We start from the raw sequence: 26,895 nt of genomic DNA, 5'->3' as shown, positions 1-26,895 counted from the left end.
AGTCAGCAGGCGTGTGCATTAGATAGTTGATTAGTTGCTAGGCGATGTGCTAGGCAGCACTAGGGGTGGGAATCACCAGATGCCTACGATACGATAATAAAACGATACTTGAGTCACGATACGATAGTATTGCGATATGCTAGTAGGCGGCACCAATATAAATGTCAGTTAGTCTAATAAACAAATGGAGTTGCACGAAAGCAGCAAAGAAACGGCACTAACATTTGATGGCCGTAACGGATTAAAAAAAAAATGTTTATTTGTCTTTTCTCTTTTAGATTAGTTGTAAAACTCCATCCTTATCCTAGGATGTAGTTGTAGCAGCGGGAGTGAAGCACGTGTGGTGAGTGCGCGTGCGAGGTTTTCTTTTGCCACAAATGTTTTATTTTGCTTGCAAAGCGTGCCCTGCCTAGTCCTGTCCTGTCTAGTAGGAGATACAGTCGATACAATTGTATTTGGCAATAGGGATCTACAGTATTCCTATAATATTCCTATTTCCTATGGTAATCTTTTAGTATTTTTTTACAGTGTAATTCAGCAGCGGGGGGCATATTTCAGCAGCATAGACTGTGCTCCATAGTTGATTGCTCTATTGCTGACAAAAAATGTGTTATTGTAAGTCGCTTTGGATAAAAGCGTCTGCCAAATGACGTAATGTAATGTAATGTAATGTAGTGTAATGGGAAACACCGAGTTCTGTACCTATTTAGGGTTAATGGCAACTAAGCAGATTGACCGTATCAACCGTAGCAGTCACACATCTGCAACAGTTATCATTTTGGAAGACATGATTCCTGTCACTAAACGTAATCATTAACCAATCAGAATCACTAGCAATTAAGAAATTAGTCAGCTGAGTGGAATCTAGGCTCTCTTGCGCGAATACACAGAAACAACAACAAATGGATGGGGGAGGGCGTAAAAGCTGTCTCTCTCTCTCCTTCTCTCGCTGTCTCTGGATGTTTCCGCTCACAAACACATGGGCCCGTCTTCCTTTGCCCATAATAACCAGTCACAGAGAAGACTTCAAAAACAAGCCACTCCCCCCCCCCCCCCCCCATGTCTCACAGCCAGCTGCATCATCTCCGCTCCACACAGAGCGGTGTCGTTGTCCACCACCACCACAGGGGAAAATATGCCAATTCCGCCTTCTCCGAATCCAAAAGAGAGCCCACTCCAATCTAAAGTACCAATGGAAAGCCGGCCTAGCCTATATATTTCAATGGAAAATGCCCCAACCAGATTTTATGCAAATGTCAGAGTGATGCGGTAGAAGAAGCTGCACTTGACCTACATAACACGAGATCACAGGGAGACTCAGGAAGCAGCAGGGGACAGACAGGCCTTATTAACAGCAACAACAGAGGAATAGAGGGATGATAAAGAGGACAGTATAACTGGAGATGGTCCAACATTCAACACAGTCTCCTACTACAGTCATACAGTACAACACAGTCTCCTACTACAGTCATACAGTACAACACAGTCTCCTACAGTCATACAGTACAACACAGTCTCCTACTACAGTCATACAGTACAACACAGTCTCCTACTACAGTCATACAGTACAACACAGTCTCCTACAGTCATACAGTACAACACAGTCTCCTACAGTCATACAGTACAACACAGTCTCCTACTACAGCCATACAGTACAACACAGTCTCCTACAGTCATACAGTACAACACAGTCTCCTACAGTCATACAGTACAACACAGTCTCCTACAGTCATACAGTACAACACAGTCTCCTACAGTCATACAGTACAACACAGTCTCCTACAGTCATACAGTACAACACAGTCTCCTACAGTCATACAGTACAACACAGTCTCCTACAGCCATACAGTACACCAGTATCCTACAGTCATACAGTACAATACAGTCTCCTACAGCCATACAGTACAACACAGTCTCCTACAGTCATACAGTACAACACAGTCTCCTACAGTCATACAGTACAACACAGTCTCCTACAGTCATACAGTACAACACAGTCTCCTACAGTCATACAGTACACCAGTCTCCTAGTCATACAATACAACACAGTCTCCTACAGTCATACAGTACAACACAGTCTCCTACAGTCATACAGTACAACACAGTCTCCTACAGTCATACAGTACAACACAGTCTCCTACAGTCATACAGTACAACACAGTCTCCTACAGTCATACAGTACAACACAGTATCCTACAGTCATACAGTACAACACAGTCTCCTACAGTCATACAGTACAACACAGTCTCCTACAGTCATACAGTACAACACAGTCTCCTACAGGCATACAGTACACCAGTCTCCTAGTCATACAATACAACACAGTCTCCTACAGTCATACAGTACAACACAGTCTCCTACAGTCATACAGTACAACACAGTCTCCTACAGTCATACAGTACAACACAGTCTCCTACAGTCATACAGTACAACACAGTCTCCTACAGTCATACAGTACAACACAGTCTCCTACAGCCATAAGCCACTTCTTAACATGCAGTGGAATCCGTATTATAACCCGCTCCTAGCCGGTTGGCCTGCATGTTAAACAACAATTAGCCGGCCTACGCGCACTCCCGCGAGTCCGTATCATATTCATCTCGGTCGCCGGTGTAGGATCCGCATTAGTGCAAAAGCACCTGCTGTTTAACTCTGGCAGGTCATGATCCAGATCATCTCGCTGTTATGTGTGAGTGGGCAGCACGTGGTGGCACTTTACAAACCATTAATGTCCCATCATTATTTTCATGAATGGAGGTAGCGTTAGTTACGTGGCTGGATTATTTGGAAGAGAGCCAATATAGGTGAGTAAACAACTAAAAGTTGAATCCCCCATCTGCCAGTTTAAAAATGCAACAAGAGAGATGGTAGCCTACTAGAGTTGCGCGATCTTGAACTCAGTCAGATCGTCAATCGCCACCCTTTGACATCGCCAATACATGATGTCATCGCGCAAGCACATGGCTATATATTATATGGATGTTAACGTCCATATTAATTAGCTTCAGCTGCGCTCTTGCTGTAGGCTACTTTGCTAACTTAGCATCGATGCTAGTGGGACTTACCCAGCTATCGAGTTGGATGCAGCCAAGTCTATTGTGTGATGAGGCAACCATTTGAGGCAGGCAGTGTTGTGTGACTGAGCGTCCACACTGCGGAGAGAGGAGGGGAGCTGACTGACTGACAGCCTATGGACTCTCTGTTAAAACGGCATGTTTATGAATGGAGTTTGGTTACAGATTCGCTAAAGCTGCTTTCTATCACATTTCTTGTTATCGATACATGCTGCCCCCCCCCCCCCCCCCCGCCCACTGGCAGAAAAAACGTCTCATATCCAGTTGTTTCTAAACAAAGACCCCTCATGTTTAAAAAGGTAAAACCGGAAAATATCCTGTTCTGGCTGGACTTCATGTTTAAAAGCCACTATACAGTACAACACAGTCTTTTACTAGTCATACAGTACAACACAGTCTCCTACAGTCATACAGTACAACACAGTCTCCTACAGTCATACAGTACAACACAGTCTCCTACAGTCATACAGTACAACACAGTATATACTACAGTCATACAGTACAACACAGTCTCCTACAGTCATACAGTACAACACAGTCTCCTATAGCCATACAGTGCCGGGCTGAAGTCCACAACTTTGACACGGCTCAAAATAAGAGGTTTCTGCAGCAGAATGGAGCTGGAGAGAGACATATTTTTGGAGATGTAACCTGCAAAAAAAAGGAAAACCTCTAGAGTAGGGAGGGTGATGATGATCCAGACCACTAAGGCCAAGTTCTCAAGTTCTGCTCTTCCCGATGTGCGTAAGAAAACCGCGCATCCGGAACATTCTTCTCCAGCCTAGATCCTCGTTAAAAAACACTGGTTTAAGGGTGGAAAAGGAGCGCTCACAAAGAGCTCTGGGCTCACCGCTCTCACACAGAACCGCTCTCACACAGAAGCGGCACTGAACTAAATTCCACTGAAATTATACGGGCCGGGCCGGGCCAAGCCTAGTTGATGCCCTGGTAATTGCTTGCACAGCCCTGCCCAGAAGAAAAACCTGATGATGACCGAGAAGAGAGACGCGCGCACGCACACACACACACACACACACACACACACACACACACACACACACACACACACACACACACACACAAAAGAGAAAGTATTTGGTTGAGGCCAAGCAGAGTGCAGATGATGAAGTATTGGACAAAAAACAACAGATGCTTTTAAAGGGCCTTGGCCTTGTTCATGTCTCATGGCCACTCATTTGTGATCTGTGGGCAAGGGCACACACACCATGTTTCCATGAACATAATTTGATGAGCATTTTTAACTATCGCATTAGAAAAGTATGATGGAAAGAGCTAAATTCAAATAACTAAAAAAAAGTTTTTACGCTCATTCGAGAGGTGGTTTTGGCCTTTTTCGAAAAACAGTTTAGGTGCAAAATGGGAGATGGAAACACACCTTTTTCGAATAACTTCTGACGTAGCGAACATTTAACTCACAGGACTGATCAGCTGGACCCTGTGCCCTGCACAGCTGTCTGCTGCCATGTGTTCTGCTGGAGGAACCGACAGACACAAGCAGTCTGATAATCCTGCAGCAGATCAAATGTTGTTCAGGGGCGACATTAGAGAAACTTCCTAAATTCCAAATCCTATCCTAAATGATTGGTAACCATGGTAATTAGAGTTAGGACTTGATTTAGGAAAACACCCATTACAGAACAACAGTTCCTAAGTCAATATTCTCATCCTAATTTAAAATGGGAAAAGCGTATTACAGAAGCGTCCCAACTCCCCAAAATCTTAAAAAAGCTCTCCTAACTTTAAGATGCCAGCTATGCTGTCCTAACTAATTTACTCTATTTTCAACTGGAACAACAGCCATCTTGCATCTCGTTATAATTTATAGCCTATTTATAGCCTACCTACCTACGTTATGGCTGCGCTGTTATTACATTTGCAAAACCAACAAAATGTCAACAGGCGCAATGTATTTGCCGAAAGGCTCATGCGGGACCCGAATGACGTTTAGCGTTTTGATGACAGAACGCTCGTTAATCGATACAGACTGCCCCGGGACATGATACTGCAGCTAGCCGAGGAGCTGAGTCCTGTGTTGGAGAGACCGACTAGGCGACACGGGGCTCTGCTGGTTGTAGTACAACTTACAAATGCACTTCGGTTTTTTGCGAAGGGAGATTTTCAAACTGAAGTGGCCGACATATCCAAAATATCTCAGCCTGCTATGTCACGTAATTTAACTGAGGTAGCAACAGCCATCAGCAATTTGGCTCCTCGGTACATACAGTTTCCAAAGGGGGGAGGAATGCCTGATGCGGCAGAGACGGTTTCTGTTTTGACCTTCACTAAGACCTCCAACTCATCTGCCTTGAAGTTAAATGCCCTTCGTTTTTGGTCCATTGCCCCACAATTAGGGATGCAGGGGTTAACCGGTTTGACTATTAACCGCGATTTCAAACGTCGCGGTTATATAACCGCAGAGGCTCCGTAACACCGGGTGTTTTGTTGTCAAAATAAGTCCGTCAGTTTAAACTCCCATGCGGCGCAGACAGCGCTGGAACGAGAGGAACCGGTCTCTCACTTCGTTTCCGCACGGACTATTTTAGCGGGTGCACAAAACACAGCTCTCCCACCAGTCTGCTCCCAATAGCATAGCCATGGACGTCAGCCAAACATAAACTTTTCAGAGACGTGCGCGATGCGACAGTCGCCTGACACGAACTGTGGTCTCCGTGGCCTCTTAATTTGTTTACTGAACGGCCATCGATGTAACGACGTAACGCTAGTTAGTTATCTCTCCCTTGCCTACGCTAGCATTACAGCTAACGTAATGGCAGAGCCTGAGAGACCACAAGCAACTCAAAGAGATGATCTCTTCCCCCCCAAAACATGTCTAAAGTAATCGGTATGGCAGCATTTCGGTTACAAAAAGGACACCCAGGGTGTTGTTAAAGATGACGGCTCCCCAATCTGCAAAACCTGCCGAAGTCGCAGTCGCAGCTAAGGGCTCCAACACCTCCAACCTTCTACAACACCTGCATAACGTTAGATGATTAAAAATGAATAATAATCAAACTAATAGGCATGGATGAGGATGACACAGTTGATGATAACACTCAAGTGTATTACCCACATTCGTTATATTTCTCATAGGAGGTCACTAAAAGTTAATCGACATTTACAATAAAAGATAAGTTAGATCTGTTTTTCCACCAGGTTTTACAAGTTCTCTACTCAAGTGATCCAAAAGAAATGTAGAAAAATAATACACCTGCCTGACTATGTTTTGTTCCAAAGAGATCTACTGTCATAAATATTACAGTCAGACTTTGTTTATTTTATTTATTTTATTTATCATTTTGGACAAATATTTGCCTTTATTTACCTTTCAAAAGACAGCAACCTTTAAACAATGCATGGACAATACAATAAAACCTCTGTTCAAAGAATGCTCATGTGATTTTTATACGTCCATAAATAATCGTGAAACCGTGATAATCGTGGTTTTTTCTCAGACTATAATCGTACATCAAAAAAAATAATCGCTGCATCCCTACCCACAATCTCAAAAATGTTCGTTTTTGAGATCGTTAGCCTACTAGCTAATAGCAGGCTACTAGCGCTTCTACTTCCCACGCAAGTTGAGAAAGGAGGAGGTGTCTGTTGCTAGTGGTTGCTAGGGTAACAGACAGAAAAGTTGATAACCGATGCTGGATGAGTATTTAGGATTTCCTAACAAGATATAAGATAGGATTTAGCACGATAAGATAGGATTCCTAAAGTTAGTTAGGATTTGCTTCTGTAATACGAAATCAGAAAAAATCCTATCTTAAACTAGTCCTATCCTAACTTAAGACATAAGATAGGGAGTTTCTGTAATGTGGCCCCTGGATCCTATGTTGCTCCCTAGTGTGTCCCTAAGATGCCTTTTGCACAGGGACTCCCACAACCGTTTTGTGTGTCTCATTTCCCTGATATATGGTGAGCATCACACGTACATTTGGCCTGTAGCTGTAGTTTGTCTTTGACACTTAACCAACCAACCAACCAACCAACTAGGGATGCAGCGGTATAAGTTTTTGACGGTATGATAACCTTGGACAAAAATACCACGGTTTCACGGTATTGCGGACCATTTGTGTTTTTACAATAGCCAAAATATTCCCATACAGCCGACGTCGTCTTTTTAGATGGGGGAACGTTCAGGGGGGTCCTTGCGGCTCCTCTCTTCTGTGCTCTAGTCTAGGTAGGCATGCAGCCAGGGGGAGGGGCCGCGTAAGCTGCACTCTGCAAGCGACCTGGGCACGTTGTTTTGGGGAAACAGCTGATACCGTGGGGAAGGTATGACGGCAAATCTTAGTGGCTTTGATACCGTGACGTTTTCAAACCACGGTATACTTTCAAACGGTATACCACTGCATCCCTACAACCAACCAACCAACACATGTGGGTCCTCCTATGCAACTGAAAATCTAGGTGGGTGGAGAGCTCTGATAATTCCTAGTCGCTGTTGCCAGAAGATAAAATCATGAGCGGGTTTCCTGAACCTGGAAGTGAGAGGCAGTAGCATTGTGCCTGGAGAGCAGAGGATTCTGGTGGGCCAAGTCCTGCAGGCCAGCAACATCTGGGAGGCTGAGACGCTGGCCTAGATTGAAGGGCTGCCAACAGGCGCAACATGCACACTCGCCTAGCATCGGAACAGGTGCGGTCCTGTACTGCAACGGCTCAAAGCTGCACTTTTGACATATTTCCATGAGCTGTAACTAACTCTCTGATCTGTTTCTATTCTGTCCTCCCTCAGTCTGCACTGTCACTGCAGAGCAGCACACATTATGAACTAGGGATGTTCATCAATTATCGAAAATCGATAATTGATCGTTAAGGAATTGAATCGATCATGTGGAATTTTGATCGATTATTATTATTACTTTTTTTTTTTTTTGCAGGCTAGGTTTGGGTGTGTTGAGAGCATGGTTGAGAGAGATTAAAAGCAGCACAGAGTAGGCTATCAGGGCTGAGAACTGAAACGGCTATTCAGTAAAAACAAGTTTGGTGATTCATTCATGTGCTGATGTACGGTCGTTTGAGAGTGAAAGCGCACTCAGTACTGCACATAATAGCGTTTCATTGCGACTTTTCACGGGCTGTTCTCACTATTACCATTGTACAATGTAACATGCTGATCACTTCTGAGTATAAAAGCATTTGCCCCAGCGCGAGGTCCGCACATGACTCGCGGAGCGGAGCCTTGCTCGAGAATAATGAGCCCTTTAGCTTGCCATGGGAAAGAGTACAGCAGAGAGACGCAGAGAGAGAGGGGGATTTGGATGGAGAGAGAGAGGGGGGGGGGGGGAGGGGGATGACATACAAGGAAGAAGTCCCAGGCCAGACTCAAACCCAGGATGTTGCGGTGTGAGGCTACATATAGTTACGCACCTTAGACCAGTGCTTCTCAAACTTTTTCATGTCAACCACTAAAGTGATACAAATTAGACCACAGACCCCCATTTTGATGACACAATTGCTCAACTCAAATTGCATCACTGATGACATCACTGTCACTGATGATGTCACAATACCTATGACATCATCAGTGATGTCATAAGATGATTTTGGTCAATAATGATGTCACAGTGCTGTGACATCATCAGTGTGACAAAAATTGAAACGGACAGAGCCCACTTGCTCACTTTTATATATTATATGTGTATATTTAAAAAAAGGAGGACAACATTTTGTCCCAGGCTCCCTTCATCTGATACGATTTTTGCTTTTAGATGTTTCATCACAGAAAGTGTATGAACCCCATGAGCAAAATAGCCATACAATCTGTAATTGTGTTACTTATGGATCATGAAAATGAACGATTCCACCTTTTGCTGGGGACCCCCGGGAATGTCCTCAAGGACCCTTGGGGGTCGCCAGACCCCATTTTGAGAACACTGCCTACGACCACAGGCACCAGGAAATGTATCATGTTAGGTCAAATCCAAGTCACAGGCCTGAAATGGATGGTTGTCTCTTGTTTAACGACTTAGAACAGGAAAGTGCAACTGATATCCGAGCAACACAGACAAACAGCCTGCTGGAAATAATGCTATATAATGACTCCTCATAGTCATATGAAAGATCTTCTGATATTTAATTAATCCTTAGATAAAACAGGAGCGTTTTAGAACAAGACCATGAAGGTATACTATGCAACACTTTAGGGCCCTTCAAACGTAACGGTTTTTCTTTTTTGCATTTTTGCAGTGATATTCTTGAAGAATAGATGGACAATGCACCATAACAACAATGTTTACAAACAATACAAATGTAAACAAAGTAAACCATTTATGGCTTTCCTGATTCGCGTACATCTAAAACTCATTTTTAGCCCTTACAAACTGATATTCTGTATCAAGAGCTCTGCCAGAGCTAAAGGATACTTTAAAATGTAAAGAACAGAATAAAAAGATAAAGACGTTTGTTCATGTTTGATGTTCATGTCAAGGTCTCTAAAAAAGTTGCATAGTATTATACCTACCATAGTATTAGCAAACACTGCCTATCTGATTAAGGTCACGAGACAACTGATGCCCAAACACACACCCTGCCAGCCATGGTCCACAGGACAGCGCCGCATGTGGTCCAGAGCGTGGTCCACAGGACAGCGCCGCATGTGGTCCAGAGCGTGGTCCACAGGACAGCGCCGCATGTGGTCCAGAGCGTGGTCCACAGGACAGCGCCGCATGTGGTCCAAGCGCTTGTGTAAACACAGGCTTTAATAATCCACTTAGGCAGCGTGACCTGAGAGCAGGTTAAGTGATGGACCTGGAGATTTAAAGCAGCAGGCCCACTCACAACACGCATTAAAATAACACAGTACATGGGATTAGTTCAGGGCCTGTTTAGCCATAGATGCACTGTTAACGCACAGACATGAACAAATATTGCTGTGTGCCTCTACCTTCTTAGCATCACACTTGTCTGTGCCTAATTTCCCTGGGGTAAGTGGGCACATGGGACGCAGTCATATTGCTTACATCTGTCATCTGGGTGCTGTGGCTCTGACGTGGCTATGCTCACTGAAGCATGAGGGGAATACAAGCTATTCTACTTATTCTGTTAGACTCATTCTGAGTGGCTGCTTTTGTGTCAGCAGAATGTATGAAAGTAAAAGTATGAAGGTAAAATGTCATCAGGGTTCACAAACACGACAGACAGACAGACAGACAGACAGACAGACAGACAGACAGACAGACAGACACATCAAATATCAAGGACTCAAAAAGTGGCATGTCAAGACATGACATTCAAAATTAGACACCATAGATGCCTCTTTTTTCGAAGAATCCAATAAATCCTGGTGAAATGATTCATTTGAAACCTGTGGCTATATCAACACATATAATCCATCACAGGCTTTTCCTCTGGAAGAGAGAGGGTTGACGGACATACCGATGAGTCCGGGAAGTCCGGGTGCTATATTCTAATTGTTAAAAGCTTACATTTATTTTTCTCAATTCACACACGGATACGCAATGCCTGTGGGAAACCTATGTGCATAACAGTCAGGTTACAATCAGGTTAGTCATCTCGTCTCACCTTCTTGCCCGTGGAGCCAGTCTTGGAGAGGCAGGACTTTGTGAGGGACAGGTACCCACCGACGACCTCGATCTCCTCCACGGCGGGGTAACGTTTCTTCAGCAGGGAGCCCAGCTGGGTGTACGGGGCCTGGGGGGGCGTTGAGCCGGGCCGGGCCTCGCTGGACGCGTACTGCGGGGGCTCAGCAGGTGAGTCGGGCTTCGCCTGGGTCTCAACCTTGCGTTTAGGCACCACAGTGAAGGTGGTGGCCCCCTTCCTCCTCTGGATGACGGGGCTCGGACCCGGGACAGAGTGGGAGGGCTCCACCTCGATGTCGTCGATGTTGGTTACTGGCAGCTGATCCGCAGCGGGTTGCTCTGGAACGGGAGGCGGGGAAGAGGGGACAGGAGACGGAGCAGGAGAGGTGGAGGGGACGGGAGATGGGGCGCGTGGAGCGGAGGGGGCTGGGGTCAGAACGGGAGAGGGTGGTGAAGGTGTGGGAGCGGGAGGGGGCGTTGGAGCCGTGGTAACAGGCGGAGATGGGTCAGGCTTGGACGGCCTCGCTGCCCTCTCCTTCTCCTCTTTCACACGTTTCTCACGGCTCCTCTTTGAGGTCGATGCGTGTGTACGGGTGGGAGAGGTAGGGCCGTGCGTGCGGGGGGGAGAGGTTGGGGCGTCTGTACGGGTGGGGAAGGTAGGGGAATGCGGACGAGTGGGGGAGGTAGGGACGCGCATACGGGTGGGGGAGGGTGGGGCGTGCGTATAGGTGGGGAAGGTAGGGGAGTGCGTACGAGTGTGGGAGGCCGGGGCATAGGTACTTGTGGGGGAGGTAGGGGAGTGTGTACGAGTGTGGGAGGCCGGGGCATAGGTACTTGTGGGGGAGGTAGGGGAGTGTGTACGAGTGTGGGAGGCCGGGGCATAGGTACTTGTGGGGGAGGTCGGGGCGTGCGTATAGGTGGGGAAGGTAGGGGAGTGCATACGAGTGGGGGAGGCCGGGGCATAGGTACTTGTGGGGGAGGTCGGGGCGTGCGTACGGGTGGGGAAGGTAGGGGAGTGCATACGAGTGGGGGAGGTCGGGGCATGCGTATGGGTGGGGGAGGTCAGGGCGTATGTACGGGTGGGGGAGGTAGGGGCATGCGTACGGGTGTGGGAGGCCGGGGTGTGCATACGGGTGTGGGAGGTTGGCACTCCTGTTGTGGGCACCTCTGCAGGGGGAGACTTCTTGACAGGGGAGGAGGGGGCTGGGCTGGCCGCCGCCAAGACGGCAAGATGGCGTTTTTTGGGGATGACCGTGAATGAGTTGCGGGACTGCAGGCGCAGGTTAGCGAGGGCCCGGGCCTGGGCGTCCCCATCGGGAATCAGAGAGAGGTCTGGCTTGGGGGAGGGGCGGATCTCAAACTCGGACGAGGGGCGCGGCACCTTGAATGACATGAGGCTTGTGGGGGACTCGGCACAGGGGGTCTCTGGAGAGCATGGCACCTTGGGTTTGGTGGGCACCGCCACCTCAGCGCTGTCCCGGTCTCCCGCTCTGACGGGCTTGGGCTGCCCCCTGTCCACATTGTCCCTGGGGCTGACAGCAACGCCCCCGCTCCCCTCAAAACGCTGGCGGGAGGAAGACACTGACAGGGGAGAGCTGTCCACCTCAGAGACAGCAGGCTGTGGCTTTGTTTTGGAAGAGGGGGGACTCTGGAGGACGAGAGGTGACGGCTGGGTGCTGCTGGGCACCAGGTCGTGGACCGCCGAGCCTGGCTGAGGGTGCAACGTGTGCTTTGGCACCAGATCTGGCTGTGACTTGGGCCGGAGCCTTGGCCTAGAGCTCTCCAGGTCCAGGAGGTTCTCGGTGCTGTGGGACTTCTTCTGCAGCTTCCCGTAGTTGCTGTCAAACTTCTGCAGCATCCGACTCACCCTGCCCGGACCCTCACCCGTCTCATAGGACGGGCCTTCGTGGTCCTGGCGACCCAGAGTGCTAAGGTTCTCCTCGCTCTTACTTAACGTGGTGTCATAAATCACCACCTCCTTGGCTCTTATCTCGGTCACCGCGCTGCCTCTCCGGTCCAAGAGGTCGTTGAGAGAGCTGTACGTACTGACACCATTTTGCTGCGATCTAGACCCGGCCTTTTCCGGGAAATAGTCCGGATCCGACTCTATGATGATAATATTCTCCGCGCGGATGGTCCGTATGCCGGGCACGCTGCCGTACAGCTCCAGGATGTGCTGCACTGGACGAGCGGCGTTCTCTCGGTCCTGCCGCCTCTTCCGCTCCTTCTCCAGTTTGATGAACGGGTTTTCCTGCAGCGGGCCTAGGCTCTCGTGCAGCACCAGGCTCTCCGTTACCGACCCATCGCCCTCCGTCCTCTCCGCCTCGGCAATCCAGCTTGGCTCTTTGTTCCGCACCGGCGACAGATCCGGGGACGCGGCGAGGCTGTCGCCGCCGCGCTTGCCTGCAAAGTGCTGGTTGGCTGTGGTGATAGTGTAGTTCCGACCGGATCCGCTGCCGCTCGCCCCGGTGTCCCTTTTGAGGCCGCTGCCGTTCCCCGTTACCTCGCCGTTAACCCGCTGCGCGCCCGCGGGAGCCTCCGCAGCGGCACCTGCTGCAGACCCGCTGCCGCCCTTCGCTTTCCTCCGCTCGAGGATATCTCTCTTCCAGGCCGGCATCGTCCTCGGGCTCTCCTGCCCAGCCTCCTGGCGGAGCACACGGACCTCTCCGCCAGCAGACATCGCGGGGGGAGAGAGGTTGTCTCCGTGGGGCTTGCGTGGGGGACTGATGCGGCTAGGAAAGCTTATATCCGGCTCTAACTGCTCTGTACGGTCCTAACACATCCCCACAGCCGTCTTTTCCCCTCTCTCCCTCTGCTTTCTCGGCTAGCTAATCTTCTGTCTTCCTCCCTCCTCTCTCCTCTCCTCGGCTCGCAGCCTAAACCCCGCCCCACCCTCAACAGCACCACCCCGCACCTGGAACCTTCAGCGTCATCCTCCAGCCTTTAGACAAGCGGCACAGACAGTGTTGCCTGGTGGGAAATGTTGAATTATCGTATCTGAGGGACAAAATTATATTATAATAATAATAATAATAATAATAATAATAATAATAATAATAATAATAATAATAATAATAATAATAATAATAATAATACGCGAGCAGCGGGCGTCTTCCACCGTGCTTCCACCACTTAGGCTATATAGCCTCGGCCAGGAAGGATTTATGACATCACTGATGACATCACATTCACAATTCGACTGATTTATGACATCACTTATGATGTCATGTCACACATCGTTACATCAACAGACACAGCCCACACCGCCTGCACACGGATGATGATCATGATGATTATTTAAATCTCATTTTTATAATCACAACACACAACATTCAACTTTTCATTTTAAATTAGGTGTTTTTTACTTAAAGTAGGCTACATTTTACACCAGTAAGTACTTCAACTGAGGTAGCCTAAATTAACATCAAAATAATAATAGCCTACTTCTAGGCTACTTGAGTAGGAAATTGCAGCACTCCATCTACCACTGGTAGGAACTAAAATAAAACAAACACAAAAAACGTTGTGAGAAGACATGTATAAACCATATAGGCTACCAGACGGGAGGATCCATATTACTGTAGTATATTGATTAGTAACTGTCACAAAATGATTATCGTAGGCTACATTATGGGAATGTTGGCATTATTGATCGTAGCCTACATGAAAGGGATTAATGAAAAAGGGATAATAGATGTAGGCTACAGAAATGTTAATTGCATGAATGATGATGAATGAGAGGCATGAATGATATTAATAAAAATATGCCTGGTGGCACATAGGTCCATTTGGACCCGCTTGGCTTCATTAGACTACTCATGTTGTTGTCTTCTGACTATAGATCATTGCTTGTGTTGTATTATATTGGTGTTGTAGACCTATAAAGCTCAGATGTATGTCGCTTTGGATGAAAGCGTCTGCTAGGCTAAGTGAAATTGTAACATGATGTAAGTATGTAGCCTAATTGTACAGAGGGCGAAATTATCGTACAAATACGATCATTATCGTACACCTGGCAATGCTGGCTGGGTCCAGAAGCTTAAAGACACGCCCACTTTCCATGGCAGGGCGTCGCAAACCACGCCCATTTCTATTGTTGGCTGGGCCAAGATAATCTGTCAATCAAACGTGTTGCGTTCATGTTCATCGGTTCATCCCCACCCTTTTCCCATATTTAATGAACCCTTTCAGTGAAAGTATCTTGTCTTGTCTGATTCATTCATTGTGGCATAACAAGCCTGATTGATTTTTCAAACAATTTACGATTTAATTTCATTATTTGCTAATAATCATTTTATTTCAGGCTTACAAGAAAACTACAAGGCACAAGATTTCTATAGCCTACTGTATAGTATAGCCTAATATTATTATTCTAACTTTATCAGCATCGGTAGCCTACTCAATAGTGCCCTTTTGTTTTATTTTTCTAATATGGCATCATACACTTCATACTGTTTTACTACAAATTCTACATCTGACCCAATGAAAAATCGCTATAGCCTATTATTATTTTAACTAGAAATATCATGCGCTCATTATAACTTCTCGCCAAGCGCATGGACAGTTGAGCAAGCACCGCGTGAGTGAGATCCAGTTAGGGGTCCTTGAGGTGAAAAAGTTTGAGAACCAGGTTCTCAAACGTTTTCACGTGAAGGACCCCTAACTGACAAATTAGACCACAGACCCTCATTTGATCATATTTTGTCCCAGTCCCCCATCTGATACAATCTTTTGCTTGTAGATGTTTTGTTACAGAAAGTGTAGGGTATGAAACCCATAACCAAAACAGTCATTCTTGTTACTTATGGATGGTATTATCCCTTTTTGCTGGGGACCCCCTGGAACCCCCTCATTGACCCCTGGGGGTCCCCGGACCACACCTTGAGAACCACTGCTCCAGGGACTAGTGTACTCGATAGTTATACCTGGTATTGCTTTTAATCTCCTATAATACGTTAAAATGTTATGTCCTTTTTTAAGGGTGCAAAGTTCATTCAGCATAAAGGCTGATGATACCACACAGTAAGTAAATTAATCGGCATTAAGAGGGCTATTCTTGGGTACTAAGAGATTACTGTACCTCATCAAACATTTATCAGCATGCTGCCCGTCACTGAGAACAGAGGCCGAAAACGCACAGGACAGAAGATACTATTAGTTAGAAAAGCCACGTAATAAACCAGAACTAAGAGAGAAAAAGACCAAGTTGAGTAAAGTCTAACACTAATAAAACAAGGAGGAAGGCAGTTTGTCTCCGGACTGGTTCTGACCATCCTCATCTCTATTTTTTTTATTGTTTTGTTTTTTACATTGAGGAAAATACATAAACATCCAACCAATCTGATTTAGCTATTGTTTATATACACAGTATTACTCTCTGATCAAATCTGGCTTTTTCCTTCTTAAAAAGCTGGAAATTAAATTGCAGTTTACCACGCCCATATGTAATGTAAACAGCGCCTCCCTGTGGCAAAATGCTCTCATCACCACAGCAGCCTATATTTCATCTGCCATAGATTTTAGACTTTAGGCCTCAGATAAATGATCCAGTAACTGATGCTGCATTCACACCCTCCCCAAACGACCACCACCAAGAGGCAAAACGAACTCTATTGCGAATCAAACGAACAAAACGAGGTTAATGGTTGTGATGTCAAGTTCAAGCCTTAATTGTCCTACCAGACCAATGCTGTCAGAAGTGCACATAGGCTAAATGTCAGGGTTTAGTTACACATATATACAGATGACAGTATGAGTACCAATGAAAAAGATACCAAAATAAAAACATAAATAAGGTGCATTTCCTTCCAGAATCAAATATATTACACACGGTTTCACATTAGGAATTACCTTTAAAACGACGCCTTAAATGCATGTGATACACATCTATGGTAGGATCATGACAGATCAAAAACAATATACTGTACAAATAAACAGCAGTGTTCAGGGGAGACTGTGCACACTTGACTGCTCAAGGAAAATACATTCAGTTGAGTCCTTCTGTGTTAGGATGAGATTATAAGAGGACACAGCATTAAGACCAACATCTTGTTGCGACAGAAGAAAACCAACTGCAATTTTTTGGGCAATTATTTGAGCAATGCTCCCAGCAGTCAGACACAAGATTGTGAATCTAATCCAAATTCTCCTGGCAAGTGGCAACAATGTGTTGTTCCTATACATTTAGTTTATTTTTTATATATTAGTTTATTTTTAAGTTTATTTTTATTTTCTTTGAAATGCAAAATGCATTTACTGTATTTTAAACAATTTAAAAACATCTCACTCTACATGCCCTGAACATTGTGTTTTCCATTCTTTGATGTAAGTGATGCTCAGTAGTTTTTAGTTTGACTGGCTTTGAGTATGATCTGACAACATGGTTTGGTTTTGAGCACAATGAAGCTCTTTTGAGGTGATTGTTTGGTTTTGCAAGAAGAGTCTGAGCCTGAGGTTTTGTGAATCAAAAATTAGCATTTTGTGCTTATATTGTTTTTATGACCAACCACAGAAAAATATGAATAGAAGAGAGAGTTTATTGTAGATGACAAAGTGTTTGGAATGAGATAAGTAAAATTGTCACAATAAGACTAATAAAAAGTCACATTTTGAAAGATTTGGGGGGCATTGGATATAAATCAGATCAGATCCACCACTCAAAATGCATGTTTTGTATGTAAAGGTGCAGATGCCAGCAGGATAATCATTCTCACAATTAATTGTAATTCTGCATTTGCATAATGAGAAGAAAAACAATCTATTTCATAAATGTTCCCTGAAGAATAAGAAAAAGCTCAAATGCAGGTGGGATTCTTAATTCATTTCTGCTCTCATTCTGTGATTAACATGGGCTGCTTCTTCCCAACCCAATAGAAAATCTCCTCATTATTCCACAAATAATTCAGGATTAAGCTTCATAGATGATGGTGGTGATGACACATACTACACATTTTACATACATGATAAAGCATGACAGCTTTAACTGCTTTTATATTAACACTGAATGAAATAAAGCTATGGGCCAAACAGGAAGTGTTAGAAATGGAAACAGATAAAGATATAGTCGGCCTACAAACATGAATATTTATCTAATCATATAAAATACATGAATGTATAAAAAATGTTTGGCTCAAGGAGACCTTGTCTATATGTTTGGTCTAAAAATGAATCTAACTATGGCAATAGCCTAATGTCCCTTGAGTTCGTCCACAAGAAACTTCTCCTCATTCACAAGGTAATCATAGAAGATCTCTTTTGCTTTAGGTGTTGTCAGTGACTCAAAGAGTTCCCTCATCTTGTCTTGCTTGGTAGCTATTGCTCTGATAGTACTGTAAGCTTCTTCCTTGATGGCGCCCTGCTCCAGGAGGTGATCCAAGATTGGTGCAACCATGGCCAATCTCTTGATGAGCTCTTTCCTGTTTTTATCCACAAAGTCCACACCTGACGGGAAAGGGAGTGAAAAATGACTGAGTTAAGATCAAGCTGTAATCCACGTGCATCTGCATTCTGCACTATTTTGATAAATTACAATATGATGAAGGGTTTCTGTTGTAAAGTGAGGGGTTTGGAAATGGGATACAACGGTCAGATTGGATGAAGTAAATACCATTGGATATATTTCAAATGTGTGTGTGTGTGTGTGTGTGTGTGTGTGTGTGTGTGTGTGTGTGTGTGTGTGTGTGTGTGTGTGTGTGTGTGTGTGTGTGTGTGTGTGTGTGTGTGTGTGTGTGTGATACAGTCCAGTCAGTGTACAAGGTGTGTGTCATTGAAGTAGAGGTGAAGTAGAGTAAAGTTTAAGTGTAGGGCAGTGCGGATTGTCAGAGATTGTGGGAGATTCAGTCCTTGGGTAACTCGTTTCTACAGTTTCATTGCAACGCTAGAATATAGGCTACTCATTCAACTGCGGTCTGAAATTCATCAGCAATACTTCAAAAACACAGATTCACTCCTCAGATTTTCTGTTTTATGAAGACTTGTGTAACAGTCATGTAACAGTTACACATCAACTGATATTCACTTCCGATAATCCAGTGGTACTTTAACTTTTCTCTGCTCAAGAGCCACATTGACCAAAAAAAATCTTTGCAGAGCCACAATCCAAAAAAGGCCCTTTCCTCCCATTATTTATTCTTAGATGTTTATTTATTTATTTATTTTAAGTAGGACTTAAAGATGCAATATGTAACCTTTAGCATTATCATTATATTATTATGGCATTCAAATGTCTAAAAACGAGTAGACCTATACTGTATATTCTTTAGTTATGCACTTACATTATCCCAAATGTTTTCAAAAGTGCTCAAAATCCATAATTGTATTATATTATATCAATAACACGGACCGTTTGACGGTTTGAGCGACTCGCTTTTTCTCGATGATGTCATCACAGAGCCAGCTGTTACTTGGATTCTCCGGGCATTTCTAGACTATTTTCTTACCTTTTCATCTCACATCACTGTCAGTTTTCAGATATTGGTCATTTTTAACTATATCTTTTGACTGGATGAATGATTTTAGTCATCGGAGGTCTGGATCTTATTTTAATGTTAGTTACGTTAGATAAAAAGACAGTAAACGGCTCGCCTTGCGGACATCCTGTATCCACTGAACTCCATTGGAAAGAAATGGTGAGTTTTAACAAACTGTTCATTTAGTGTTTTTTTGCCCGTTTGTTTTGGAGAGGAGGGACTCTAGTACATAGTACTGCACATTTAAAAGAGCCACAACTACCCATAAAGGAGCCGCATGTGGCTCTAGAGCAGTGTTTCTCAAACTTTTTCAGACCAAGGACCACTTAAACCAATGAAAAAAACTCGGGGACCACCTAACTCCCAAAACATCCCCAAAAACAATAGGCCTACTACTTCAACTGTAAATTACAAATGACATGCTAATTAAAATGACAAATAGCAGTACAATTAATCTAATTTTTGGCTTCCCACAATTATGAAAACAAGATAACCGATATAAAAATATATATATGTAATTGATTTGAGTTAGTCCATTTACCTTTTTTTTTTAAACATTTATTTCTCCTGTTCAGTTCAAATATATTCAAAGTTCAAAGAAAGTTTTTTCAAGTTCAATAAATGCACAATGTTGCCAAAGTCAAATAGGCTATCTTTTGCCATCTTCAAGTTGCATTCAGTGATGTTTTTGTGTTCAAATAAGTGTTAAATGGCTCTATATTCTGACAGCAATTACTGAAATAGAGTGTTTGGTCAGTAACTTGGAACTCCCAACCACCCGCTGTAGCCTACTCTGTCTCTCTCCTGTAGCCCTGCAGGCAGAGTGGAGGTATCTCCGCAAGCGTAAGTCATAGAGATTCAGTGGTGGTGGCGCTGGATTCAGGGTGAAAAAATACATATAGTCCTTTATAGGCATCATGATCTGACCTTGAGTTTGTTTTACTGTGACGTTTCGGTCACCGACCTTTTTCTTTTTTTTGTTTGAAAAAGGTCGGTGACCGAAACGTCACAGTAAAACAAATTTGATTATAACTTAACAGCGTGCGGGACTCTTTTTTCCCTAATTACGGACTTTTTTGTCTTTGCCCGACGCACCTGTCCTGAAAGATGTGCGGAGTTTCTCTTCAACTGACCTTGAGTTTCCCAGAAAATGTAAACATTTCTCATATTGGATAGTGGGAGGTAAAGAAAAGGAAAAAAATATCAATCTACTCGCGGACCACTGGTGGTCCGTGGACCACTGTTTGAGAAACACTGCTCTAGGGCCTCGGGTTGAGTATCACTCCTATAATCACTACTTCACCAACCTGATATGGATCCTCCACCAGATGCTCTAGCCGAGGGTCCTCGGGCTGCAAGACATTAAATGAAAACTACATGATACATTTTATTTCTTATACTGTAGAGAAACATCTGTTTCCCTAGCATCACAATATCAGTTCCCTACCAGGCAAACCAGATCACAACTTTACCAGGCTCGGTTATGACGCATCTAGGTTCAGTCCAGGGGAAATTATGTCACTGATGGTGTCACAATGTCTATGACATCATCAGTCAATGTCAATATACTATAGGGCCTACATATATATATATATATATATATATATATATATATAACCACAAATGCTAGGCTACAACAGTTTATCTGCAGTCTCCAATGTTCAGGAAACTCACCGGCATTGGGAACAGATGATCCACCTGTTGCATCAGCTGTAGAAAAACAGACAGAGGAATGTTGAATAGTACTGAAATAATTTGATGATGGACTTGCTACTTCATGACTTCATGAACCCTCAGAACTACAACTTTAAACTAATACAAAACCTCACCCCAAATCAAAACACTAAAAACAGCCTGAAGTAGTAGATGGAATCGAGTGCTGCATTGGGTCAATGAACCAGAGTAAAAATCAGTTTGTCAGGTAAAAAAATAAATCAGGTAGCTACTCTTCAAGGATGCAGCAAAAATATGATCAAATATTTAAAAAAAAAGCAGTGACTGTCCAGAATACGGGCAGGTGTAGGTGGCAGCCAGGAGAAAAGCATCCGAGGCACTCTGAAGTAGGCTTAATAGAGAGCCAAAGTGGAACGTCAGAAGTGCTTCAGCACTGTACCAGAGATTTTCATCCGCCATTTATGTAGTTACATGGTATCATATGGAGCTGTAAGGAGTGAGTGTGTTCAACTGTAGTTCATATGTAGTTACATGGTACCAGACCTGTAAAGTGGAGTGAGTCTATTTAACTATTTCATAGCTTTGTTATTATAAACAGAGACTTACTCATATATGTAGGCCTAAACTATGGTAACCTAGCCTACCTGTAAAATAAAGGGTTACCAAATAGTTTTACTTGTTCAAACCAAACTATCCAGATATATTTAGAAACAGGAGAGACTACATAACATTTCACTTGGACCAAAACGTAAAAAAAAAAAAAAGGTTTGAAAGAAAATATTTTTTCGATGTAGTTTTATTAAGTTTTGGTCCGAGTGAAATGTTCTCTCCCGATTATAAATATAGCTGAACCGTTTGGTTTGACGAAGTAAAAATATGTTTACAAGCATTTTACGAAATGTCTATGGGAAAATAAATGGCGGATGAAAATCTCTGGTACAGTGCTGAAGCAGGAAGTAGGCGGTCACTTTGCCTCTAGTTCACGTGACGGGCTGGTTTACCAGGCTATCTCTATGCAGCAGCAGGACTGGGACATAAATGAAAGTCGAAACGTATTGGATTATGTGCCTGCTGCATTAAGGATTTAACTTTGGTTTTATAAACGTGCTATAGGCCCACTGCCCCAAAATAAAGTTTTTCTTTACCATTTATTTCACACAGGAATGGGCATGAATGTGGCAGAAAGAGGCATTTATCAAAATCGAAAGTAAAAAATAAAAGGAAGAAAGAAAAAAGGTGGGGCAATGTTTAACAGTCTATTAGGCCTACATTGTTTCTAGCTCAACTCAACTCGAGCTTTTGAACTGAAATCCATTCTTTTTTCAGACCATTAATGAATGAATCAATTAGCTATACAATTGATATAGCCTATGCTGTTATTATTATATAGATTGATATATGCAAACAGGCTTTCGCTTTACATAATGTAATGATTCAGAGCGCTACATTCCTCTGCTAAACTCACCGAGATGCGCTGCCTGCGCGTTGCAGTTGATCTCTTTCAGTATCTTCAGAGACACTTTAAGGGCTCCGGGCCCCTCGAAGGTATCGACCAAAACGTCCGCGATGTCGGCGATATCTTTTCCCTCCACCTGGTTGCGTGTGACCCTCGGCCCTTCCTCGTCCTCCACCAGCTCGGTGATGAAGTTCTTCAGCTGTGTCTGCTTCAGGTCCGCCAGCATCCCCCGTAAAGCTTTCCTAATATTAGGGGCCATTTCTAATCAATCTCTCATCAGAAATAGGCCGAAATTGCCGTCCTGTATTATGCAACACTTTTACTGTATTCTCTAGCTGCCACCTACCTAACCGTGAAAGAAGTGAAACGCGCACAGCTGCAGCATCTGTTTAGCCTATGTTATGGGCGGATCCAGGGGGGTGGAAACTTCTTGAAATGGAAATAAGGAAGGAGGGGGGGTCGGTATCACTAGTGGCTCCAGACAATTGTGGCTGGGGGAGCTAAGGGGGGGGGCTTAATTATTTACAGCGGGGCTAACTTTTTCTACATAAATAGACAGTGGTTCTCTTCTCAACCTGTGGTACAGGTACCACTGGTGGTAGGCGGGGGGCCCTCCCTCTCATAGTAGGCCTACATTCATATGGTGGTAATTTCTCAGGTAGGCTACTTGTGTAAAAATAATAATTTCTTATTTTCTTTCTAATAATTTCCATTGAGAGCCAAATCCCCAACCCAACATTATGCATGTAGCCTATCTGCTTCATGTCTGTATCTGCTGACCCCCCACCAACAGGGGCAGCCGTTGTTTCCCACCCAGGAACATCAGACCACTCACCTCCCCCCTGGTGTCCTTCTGGCTGACCAGACTCTTTGGACTACCTGTCTACCTGAGAACAATGGCTCCCTGCTGCTCCATTATGCTCCTGCAGCAACATGTCTGTCTCTCCTGCAATGTATGCACTAACCCCCTCTGTTTGTTTGTTTGTTTATTTAGATCCCCATTAGCTACTGTAAAGAAACAGCTCTTCCTGGGGTCCACATTCATATTTTACAATACTTCAATTATGAAAATAAATACATTATATTCACATACAAACATTATTTACAAATATACATATATGTATCATTCATACTCATACATGCTACTACAACCACTTAGACACACAAGGCAAAAACCAACAAAACACATAACAACAAACACTAGCTCAAAACTTATCTAATACATACAATTGCTCTATATAATAATTGAAAATGTAATTAATTGAATAAGTGAGCAAAGAACTGTGACTTGCAAACATGGACATTGCTTTTAGTGATGGCTTCTACCAACTCAGATTGTGAGCTGATGGAGTTACTGCGTTTGGCTAGAGCTGTTGGTCAGTCCTTGGCTCTATTGCTGCTATCTGTCTGCCACCTAATCCTCCTCTCCACACTCACTGAGCTTGGTATCTCAGGATCTGCCCTCTGCTGGTTGAGGTCCTACCTCTTCTCATATCACTTTTATGCTGAAGATCTCCCTATCATTCCTGCCTGCATGAGCCCACGGTCTCAGCGTGGATCTCATCATGCCTTGCAGATATCTCTGCCTGGATGAAAGAACACCACCTTCAGCTTAACCTCTCTAAAGACTGAGCTCCTTGTCATGCCAGCCAGTCCCTCTAAAACAGATCAATATCAAGCTGGAATCAACCCAACTCGTGCCCACAAAGTCTGCTCGAAATAGACTGTCCACGTTGTCTCAATCACTCGGTCGTGTTGATTTACCCTGAACAACATGAGGAAAATTAGACCCTACCTGTCTGAGCACCTACCTGTCTGAGCACCTACCTGCCTGAGCACCTACCTGTCTGAGCACGCAGCACAACTCCTGCATTCAGGTCTACACCCCCTCCTGCCTACCTGAACTCCCTCATTCAGGTCTACACCCCTCCTGCCTACCTGAACTCCCTCATTCAGGTCTACACCCCCTCCTGCCTACCTGAACTCCCTCATTCAGGTCTACACCCCCTCCTGCCTACCTGAACTCCCTCATTCAGGTCTACACCCCCTCCTGCCTACCTGAACTCCCTCATTCAGGTCTACACCCCCTCCTGCCTAACTGAACTCCCTCATTCAGGTCTGCACCCCCTCCTGCCTACCTGAACTCCCTCATTCAGGTCTACACCCCCTCCTGCCTACCTGAACTCCCTCATTCAGGTCTACACCCCCTCCTGCCTAACTGAACTCCCTCATTCAGGTCTGCAATCCCTCCTGCCTACCTGAACTCCCTCATTCAGGTCTGCACCCCCTCCTGCCTACCTGAACTCCCTCATTCAGGTCTACACCCCCTCCTGCCTACCTGAACTCCCTCATTCAGGTCTACACCCCCTCCTGCTCACTACACTCTGCCAATGAACGGCTCCTGGCACTTCCACCACTAAAGGGCCCTAAGTCACTAGCTAGACTCTTCTCCTCTGTAGTTCCCTGGTGGTGGAACAACTTACCAAACTCCATCTGATCTGCTGAGTCTCTCTCTATATCTTTAAGAAGAGACTCCAGACCCTGCAGCTATTTCACCAACACCTTCACACTTGATGAGCATGAATGATGAAAGGATGAAAAAGGGACGATAGATACATGAATGTTAATAGCATGAATGATGAATAAATCCTCTGCACTCTGTGCTGCCTGGTGACACCTGGGTCCATTCAGACTCCAGCTTGGCCTCATGATGGCACTTCCTCATGTTGTTGTCTTCTGACTAGATCATTGCTTATGTTGTATAAACCTCAGATGCACGTCTCTTTGGGTAAAAGTGTATGCTAAGTGAATTTGTAACCTTGTAACACTGTAACACTGTAAATTGTAACATTGTAACATAGGAGTCTAAACAGAGCTCTTATTGAGTCACTAAAGCCCCTGGTTTAAAAAAAGAGGCAGAGCTTCATCTTAATCTAGAGGGAAATCAAGAGACTGATGTCAGGGTGAGCTGAACCTGGAAGCATGGCACAGGGTCAAGGGTCAATTCACTTTCTATTCAGCCAGCCTGCTGGATTCAATCCACAAACTGAGAACAAAATCTTGAAAAAGGTTCATACATGCTGTCTTGAAAGAAATCAATGAGAATCAAGACTCTATGACTGACCAATGGACAGAAGCTTGACTTCACTGGTTGAAATTAATTTGAGCCAAACCATGCACACAACTCATTTTAGATTTGATAAACAATTTGTTTCTACCTGTTGCTCGCTTGCATTTTGCAATTTGATCCTTCTGTAATGTGTTTTAAATTAATTCCTGTTAGCTTTTACTTGTTTTATTCCCTGTCAAACACTTAATATCTCTATCTGCAAAAGTGCTATAGAAATAAAACATATAATTATTAATTTATTTATATTATTGCCAAACACTACTGTCTTTCTCACTAAGCATGCGGTGTACGCCCATGTGTTACTTCTTGAGATGATATTTGACATGATGATATGACTGAGGGAAGGCAGAAAGCAGCTTGATTAGTTGATGCAGTAGTAGCACTTCATTGGTACTGTGCAGCCTTTTTGCACTAAATTATAAACTGAACACTCAGCACTTTGTATTGTTTTTATAACTTTGAATCATGCAGGGAAGTTTTGCTGATCGTGCTCTTTAACAGCAACACTCTTCATATTCCTCGTCTGCTGACTTGCTTTGTGTTGAGTGTGAAGTCTTCAACTAAATCATCAATTATAGATTTATTGGTTAAAATTAGACCTTTGAACAGAATATGAGCACATAAAATAATAGGCAATATGTTTCTTCAGTTGTCAGCAGCAGAGGGAGCCAGAGAGCTGTTGAAGAAGATGAGAGATTGTGATGCTGACAGACAGACATCACATAACTGCACAATTACTCATTTACTGTGTAGTCATGTTTTGTTATTTTAGTTTCCCTAATTAAGGTTTGTCTTTTAATTTAATCCAGAGCAGTGGTTCTCAATGTGGGGTCCGGGGGGACCACCAGGGGTCTTTGAGGGGGTTCCAGGTGGTCCCAAGCAAACTGATGAATTGTTAAATACATTTAATTTCCAAGAAGTGAACACAAATAGATGTCGAAGAATGATTGTTTTGATCACAGTTTCTCTGTTATCTCTTCAATACAGACAAACGTACATCAATGTGTCCAGAGAAACAACTGACTAGATAATTCTACAAAACCAAGACGCAGGAAACGTTGATTACAACTGTGTAGGCTATAGTTTACCATGCCCATTGTTATTGTCACATGACCCCACAGCTTCACTTCTGCCTCCCTAGAGAGCTCTCTCTCTCTGCACACACACGCATGCACGCACGCGCAACTGTGTGTGTGTGTGCGCGTGTGTTTCTTCAACCTCACCTCACGTTTCGAAAACTCAGCTGAACAAGGGATTTGTCCAGGTACTTGCCAACAAACAGGCCCTAATCTAGACCCAATAAAACATATTAAAAACTTTGCAATCAATTACAGATTATATATATATATATATATATATATGGATTAGCACCCCATCCTGGGGAGAAATCCACAAATGCTACGGATTATATAGCCTCCTGAAAATCTGTGCAAAGATCGGCGCGGTCCTTCAGGCTAGAGCAAGATGCTCTAAATTATATATTTAAAATACAAAAATCAGGCAGCATCAATAAACAATTTAAAACAAG

At 44.1% G+C, this 26,895-nt stretch overlaps 2 protein-coding genes across 2 annotated transcripts in view; both read right to left on the bottom strand.

Annotated features, from left to right (window-relative positions):
- Nucleotides 1-13,442, bottom strand: part of tprn (taperin) — a 53,238-nt gene extending 39,796 nt beyond the window's left edge. The window contains exon 1 of the mRNA XM_083657516.1: nucleotides 10,623-13,442. Within this exon, the coding sequence (XP_083513642.1) occupies nucleotides 10,623-13,319 (2,697 nt within the window). The 5' untranslated portion in view covers nucleotides 13,320-13,442. The remainder of the gene's footprint in view (nucleotides 1-10,622) is intronic.
- A 2,798-nt stretch (nucleotides 13,443-16,240) lies between these two features.
- On the bottom strand, nucleotides 16,241-22,584 carry LOC310795553 (apoptosis-associated speck-like protein containing a CARD). Its single transcript, XM_083657619.1, has 4 exons — nucleotides 22,247-22,584; nucleotides 20,782-20,817; nucleotides 20,415-20,459; nucleotides 16,241-18,079 (listed from the first exon to the last, which is right to left on the bottom strand). The coding sequence occupies exons 1-4, from the start codon at nucleotides 22,494-22,496 to the stop codon at nucleotides 17,826-17,828; spliced, it is 585 nt and encodes a 194-aa protein (XP_083513745.1). The 5' UTR covers nucleotides 22,497-22,584; the 3' UTR covers nucleotides 16,241-17,825.
- Between the last annotated feature and the right edge of the window lie 4,311 nt (nucleotides 22,585-26,895).

Source organism: Poromitra crassiceps, assembly GCF_964638095.1.
Source record: "Poromitra crassiceps genome assembly, chromosome: 21".
NCBI classification, from domain to species: Eukaryota; Metazoa; Chordata; class Actinopteri; order Beryciformes; family Melamphaidae; genus Poromitra; species Poromitra crassiceps.
The sequence above is the reverse complement of the archived record's forward strand: the minus strand, read 5'-3'. Positions and strand labels throughout refer to the sequence as shown.

Bases quoted from the DNA above. Each gene is read 5' to 3' on its own strand.
- LOC310795553 (XM_083657619.1), bottom strand. From the start codon at position 22,496: ATGGCCCCTAATATTAGGAAAGCTTTACGGGGGATGCTGGCGGACCTG. The intron at 20,818-22,246 runs GTGAGTTTAGCA...GTTTTTCTACAG, and splicing joins CGCGCAGGCAGCGCATCTCG to CTGATGCAACAGGTGGATCA. The intron at 20,460-20,781 runs GTGAGTTTCCTG...AATGTCTTGCAG, and splicing joins ATCATCTGTTCCCAATGCCG to CCCGAGGACCCTCGGCTAGA.